The sequence below is a fragment of the Sinocyclocheilus rhinocerous genome, unplaced genomic scaffold (genome assembly GCF_001515625.1).
Source record: "Sinocyclocheilus rhinocerous isolate Xijiao unplaced genomic scaffold, SAMN03320098_v1.1 scaffold99, whole genome shotgun sequence".
NCBI classification, from domain to species: domain Eukaryota; kingdom Metazoa; phylum Chordata; class Actinopteri; order Cypriniformes; family Cyprinidae; genus Sinocyclocheilus; species Sinocyclocheilus rhinocerous.
The window spans coordinates 1,264,656-1,271,230 of NW_015670981.1; the positions used below are offsets into that span (position 1 = coordinate 1,264,656).

Below are 6,575 nucleotides of genomic sequence, written 5' to 3' on the forward strand. Positions count from 1 at the left end.
CCAAAAAAAAAGACATGAAATGTTCATTTTCACAATTTTCTGATTAAAGAAGGTCTGTGATACTAACAAATTGTGCTAAAACGGCAAACTATATCATAAATCAAGTTTTCATATAGCTGAAAAAGAAAGGATTGTTAATGTATTGGCAAACTTAGTTTGTATTTTCTAGAAAACACCCTGCCTCCGTTAAAGCGAAGATAGAAGGCCAAACACAGTATGATTAATGGGAACATGTTTCAGATTTCACTGTTAATGAAATCAGGCACAGGTTCAGATATAAATAACATGATAGTCAACACGAATAATCGTTTTAACTTCTTGATAAACCTTCACTGGCTTTCAAGAAGAGACTTCAGGCATGAAAATAAACATTGCAACAACGTTCACTATGGTCTGTTACAATCCCAACTAAATCCATTTTTACAGCTTTGATTGGAAGATTTAAGACATTATTTAACATGAGCTAAAAGGTGTCATGCTCTATAGGACGCAGAAGGTGGCACACAGATTTGGCATGTACACCAGCAGCACCATGATTCAAAAGGCCCTTTACGTAAGATCCAACACATCCCATCCGATTGACTTTTCTGTATCTAAAATCATTCTAATCATTATGTATTATATGTCAAAATATACAATTAACATCTGAGAGCAAAGAGGATAAAAGAAACTCTATAGTAAACGGAACTACAGTATATGAGACAAACAGTAAACATAAATGCTAAAACTCTTTGGCTACAACAAAAAAGAAATAAGAAATGAAAGGTAAAAGGGAAAGAAATAAACAGAAATAATCCCACGCATTTCTGAAGAACTTCTGCGTTCACAGTATTCCTGAGCATTGAACCTGCGGATTAAGATTAATGGGCATTTCACGTTCTCTCTTCTCTCTTTTCTGAGGCCTTTACAACATCAGGTCTGAGATTTTAAAAGAGAAACTGAAGATGACAGCTTTTATATTAAGATAAATGGTGATAGTCTTATATTACAATAATCCCAATTTAAATACCATTAAAAAAAAAAAACAATTCCTTCTCTTCCCTGAAATATGTACTTCTTGTAATGAAAACATTCTTGGGTGAATCTCAAAAAAAAAAAAATGCTAAGAAAGGGTCCAGGTTTCACCCTAAAAATCTAAGTAACAAATGCGAACTTATATTTTGGGTAAACAATATTAATACTATTTTTAGGACTATTACGAGTTTTTGCATTGTGACATTTTTGTCATATATTTATTGACAATTAAGAACATCTCCCCCCTAATTCTCATTACTGTAATGAAAAAAAAAACTAAAGTATTTATGCATTGTACTAGTAGGTGTTAGACTGCCTTTAGGCCTATTAAAAGAAAATATCACATTACAGTAAAATGTATTGCATCACAACAATGGGAATCACCAGTGAGAATAATAGTAATTGCATGTAAAAATTTGGATGCATTATGATGAGAATTTGAGGGGGGAAAGTGATAAATGTCCATGAAAATGTGAAAATGTGAAAAAAGCTTCAAAATATAATTTCCTAATCATCCTTTAAACTTTGTGGTTAAATGTGTTGTGTTCATAACAGGTCAGAAGTCAAGAAAGAAGAACTCAATGCCCGTTTAGGTTTTTCTTCTCAAGGAAGAGGCAAAACCCAAGTACTAAATGAGACAAATGAGCCTCGGTTAAGACACGTAAATGTCCAATGGCCTCATTTATCCATTACAGCAGGCCAACGGGAAAGATGACCAGTTGTGCATGAATCCCTTTCAGCCAGCAGAGGGCAAACTCTGCGCACACACACGGTCATGAGGCTTCCAGCTGCCTGGTCAACAAACTGCTAAAAAAACAAAAAAACAACAACAAAGGGGGAGGCAGTGCAGTCACATGACTTCACAGGACACACCCAGACAGCCCTGCTTCCTGTCTTCTCTACTGTTGAGCTTTTTCATGCGATAATGTCGGATCTCACGGACAAGGGTATAAAAAGCATCCTCAACTCCCTGAAAAACAGAGAAAAGAGACAAAGGATGTTTCATTAGCATAACATATGCTATGTGTGAAGATTTAGGTTTAGCTTCAGTATTACGGTAAAAGCAGTCATCTGACAAAGAAGTGAACTATGCTAATACACAAACGATTGCTTTTATGAAAAGCAGAGATTTGATGATCAGTCTTTGCCCACCTGTCTGGTCTTGGCAGAAGTTTCTACAAACTCTATGCCGTAGCTTCTGGCAAGTTCCTGAGCTTGCTTGGTGTCCACCGTTCTGGCCAAATCACACTTGTTCCCCACTAGGACCATGGGAACATCATCGGAGTCCTTCACGCGCTTGATCTGTTCTCTAAAAAGCACATTACCATATTATAGACTTTGGAAAACATTACAAATACTCATTCATATTTATAATAGAATTTATGACATTGTTGACATGTCTTAAACATTCTCCACTCGTATTACCACTGCTTAAAATCCAGAGGATTCAAAAATATAACTGAAACCCCTTTCTTTGGCTTACGGACCTGTACAAATGCACATCGGCGAAGGATTTGCTGTTGTTTATGGCAAAGACACAGAGGAAACCCTCTCCTGTCCTCATGTACTGGTCCCTCATTGCGCTGTACTCTTCCTGACCTGCAGTGTCCAGGATATCCAGCAGACACGTCTCACCGTCAATCACCACCTGCTTCCTGTAAGAGTCCTGAAGACACGGACATGATCAGTAGGGCTGGGTAAAAAAATCGATATCTCGATATTAATCGATATTCATCTTTACAAATCTATATCGATTCTTAAATCCCAAGAATGGATTAGTCCTGTTTTCAGTTAATGGACGGAACATTGAAGGGCACCTCCCACCCAATCGCAATAAGCATTGTGCTTTGGTACTTTTAATATGAAACAAAGTCTCAGATTTCAAATTCTTTCCGTTGTATTGCAGTATTCAAACAATAAACGCCGTTTTGGCGCTGTTTGATGTGGAGTGACAGATCGCAGTGCCTCGATAACCAGACGCGGCAGCGCGAGGCACACGTGAACTGATCTCCAAATAAACATGACTAAACATCCGAAGGTAAGTTAAAAGAAATAGTACAACTTTACAATCCGTATCCTGTCTCATGTAATCGCTCAATAAGTGGATAATTTTTTACTTTTCTTCAATGTTTAAGTTATATTTTTTTATGACACAGCCACCATTTAAATGTAAAAAAAAAAAAAAACGAATTGAAGTAGACATATTATGTAATTGTAACTTTTATTATGAAAACATGAGAAATGTTTCTTGAACACCAAATCAGCATATTAGAATGATTTCTGAAGGATCATGTGACACTGAAGACTGGAGTAATGATGCTGAAAATTCTGCTTTGCATCACAGGAGTAAATTACATTTAAAAAAACCTTTTTAAACCATTTTAAAGTGAAATAATATTTTGCAATATTATAGTTTTTACTGTGTTTTTCATCAAATAAATGCAGCATTGCTGAACATAGGAGACTTATTTAAAAAATATTTTAATCTTACTGATCCCAAAATTTTGAATGGTAGTGCAAGTCAAGTTGTAACTTAAGGAAAGATGAGGTCAGAAGGTCATTAAGTACCTCAATAGTAGGGTCATATTCATCCACAAAGTGATTTTGAATGAGCTGGATGGTTAAAGCACTCTTCCCAACACCACCTGCTCCCACAACAACCAACTTATACTCGGTCATCTTACAGTCCTGAGAGACCACCTGCGATGGAGACAGAGAGAATTATATTAATAACACTTTAGAACTCATAAACAGATTGACATACAAATAAATACTTCAAAACATCTGTGTAAAAATCACTAATAACACATTTTCTGTGTTTGTAAACTGGTTTATTACTGCGTTGGCAATGTAATAATTTTTGCTTAAATCTAGAGAGAGAGAGATAATCAGAGTAATAAAAAACACTTCTGTTCAAAAGTTTGGGGTTGGTTTTTGAAAGAAGTCTCTAACACTAGCTATGTTTCCATCCAAAGATGCGAATTTAGCTTATGCGCAAAACTGGAATATCGCATAAAACATTTGCGAATAAAGCACCGTTTCCTTTCCATCCAACGAGTCAAAGAGAACAAAATCGTCACTTCCTGATAAACTGGCACTAAATATCTCTAAGAAAACTAGGAGAAGCCACTGAATATAATAATTTTCATATGTAATAAATTACTTGCGCTTCAGAGAGAGCAGGAGTTGTTATGGAGAGGAATTGCAGATCAAATAGGATTCGATGTGTACCGGGGTATTTCTGTTTTTCATTAAGCGCCATCTAATGTCAGGGAGTGAATTTGCACGTTCACTCGGCTCATTGCCTGCGAAAATCGCTTGGGTATGAACACAAAAGACGCGTCGAAAAACGTCGGCGATAAGCGCGCACGATAATCGTCCCGGTGTGTACGAGGCTTCAGAGAGAGCAGACGTAACACAATAAATGCGGTCATTGCTTTTAGAGGTGGATGCCTGCTGTTTGGGAACGCAGTCACGTAAGACAGTAATTATACAGAAATACTTTGATGACAGACTTTCCTCAGGCATTTCAGAACGACCAAAACAACATATATGCTGTGAACGAGATCGGTCTGCTGGTTTGTCAAGTTATACCGTCTCATAGCGCAAAGTCACATGACTTTTTGAATGCCGCATGGTGGAATTTATGCTGTAAATGTGTTTCCATCGTAGTTTATGCACATTTTTTCTTATCGGATAAAAAGTTTATCGTACTCAGTTGTGCACATAAGTTTTTTATGCGCATTTTTAGAATTTATGCGCATCTTGGCGTTTCCATCAGGCGTAAAAGCGTAATTTTTTTTAAAACGCCTCGGGCTCGTTTTTTTGGTTTGTCGCGCCACGTTAAAAACTGGCCGACCAATGAGATTGGCGCTTATGTTCACGAGCCTGGAGCTGCTGAAGTTACAGTGAAACACGACTTGGTGGCGCTTAAGCACAAAACGGTCTTGCCGAGCACACATTGATACCTAATGACGGCGCATTTTTAGAATTTATGCGCATCTTGGCGTTTCCATCCAGCTGTTTTTTATGCGATAATCCAAAAAAATGCGCATAAAAATAGGTGGATGGAAACATATCTAATCACCAAGGATGCAAATTTGATAAAAAATATAGTAAAAACTCCACTTGATGACTTGACAACACCACCCATGCATGCTAGCTTCAGCAGTTGCCTGATTGTGGCTAGAAGGGATACAACTACGGCCGGAAGTTAACAATTAATTACATTTTCTACCTATTAGATTGTGTTTTATTAACATCTACACCTACCCCAATACCCCTTACAATAATGCAAATACAGTAATTTTTGTTGTTCAGCGTGACAAGAATTACGCTATATTGATGTGCGCATACCCTGTAACCGCAGATGTGTCCCTTCTAGCAGTTATCTGGATGACTGTGGCACTGAGAGTTTACAGACAGTGAATTAACAGCATATTGCACCATGAATAATATAATGTTGTCTTATGTACCTTCTCATTCTTATGACTCATACTGGAGGTTATTCAGCAGTCTCTCCATTGTCATGTGACCACTGACATCACAATAGTAATAAAAGTTTCTGGAGGAAAGCACCCCCTCTGCAAACATTACCTATGCAATCTATTTATAGAACGGCTAAATGTCAAAGTCATTCTCAGAGTACAGCCAGGAAAAGACATTAACCTGAGAGAGAAGCAGAGGTCACTGACCCTGGAGCTGTTTTTACCTAAACCTGAGACTGATTTTAGCTCAAAACATCCTTTTTACCATTATCAATTCAACATAATTAAGATCTTATTATACATGCATGTTTCAAAAAAATTGTAAGCTATGCATCTGAGCATGTTGATCTAAAGGAAAAAAATCATGTGTCATCAAAATTAAATTGCATGCTCTTCCTCTTGAACAACTTTCCCTTTCCACTGACGTCACTGTGCAGCCAGTTGGATAATGTTAACCAACAGCCAAATAGCTTTTGTTTTAGCAAACTCACATGCAGCCTGGATATAAAAGTAACACACACATTATAGAAGTAAAACTGGCTGTAAACTATAGAAGCTTGTCTCTGCCACGAGATAAAAAAAATAAAAAATAAATAAAAAGGTAATTGTGACTTTCTCTCAGTTCAACTGAGTTTTTTTCTCACATTTCTGAGAAAAAAGTCAGAACTGCAAGATTTAGAGGCAGAATTTCAAGAAAAAGTCAGAATTGTGAGATATTAACTTAATATAAATGTGACCCTGGATCACAAAACCAGTCTTAAGTGTCAATTTTTCGAAATTGAGATTTATAGATCATCTGAAAGCTGAATAAATAAGCTTTGGTTTGTTAGGATAGGACAATATTTGGCCGAGATACAACTATTTGAAAATCTGGGGAAAAAAATAAATAAATATTGAGAAAATCGCCTTTAAAATTGTCCAAATGAAGTTCTTAGCAATGCATATTACTAATCAAAGCTGAAGTTTTGATATATTTACGGTAGGAAATTTACAAAATATCTTCAAGGAACATGATCTTTACTTAATATCCCAATGATTTTTGGCATTAAAGAAAAATCTATAATTTTGACCCAT

The 6,575-nt window shown here is 36.5% G+C and overlaps 1 protein-coding gene across 1 annotated transcript in view; it reads right to left on the reverse strand.

Annotated features, from left to right (window-relative positions):
* Positions 1-582: 582 nt before the first annotated feature.
* The window catches only part of LOC107734518 (GTPase NRas), an 11,932-nt gene continuing 5,939 nt past the window's right edge, over positions 583-6,575 (reverse strand). Inside the window, exons 2-5 of the mRNA XM_016546490.1 lie at positions 3,583-3,714; positions 2,502-2,680; positions 2,167-2,323; positions 583-1,984 (exon numbers count right to left, since the gene is read on the reverse strand). Of these exons, the coding sequence (XP_016401976.1) occupies positions 1,865-1,984; positions 2,167-2,323; positions 2,502-2,680; positions 3,583-3,693 (567 nt within the window). The 5' untranslated portion in view covers positions 3,694-3,714 and the 3' untranslated portion in view covers positions 583-1,864. The remainder of the gene's footprint in view (positions 1,985-2,166; positions 2,324-2,501; positions 2,681-3,582; positions 3,715-6,575) is intronic.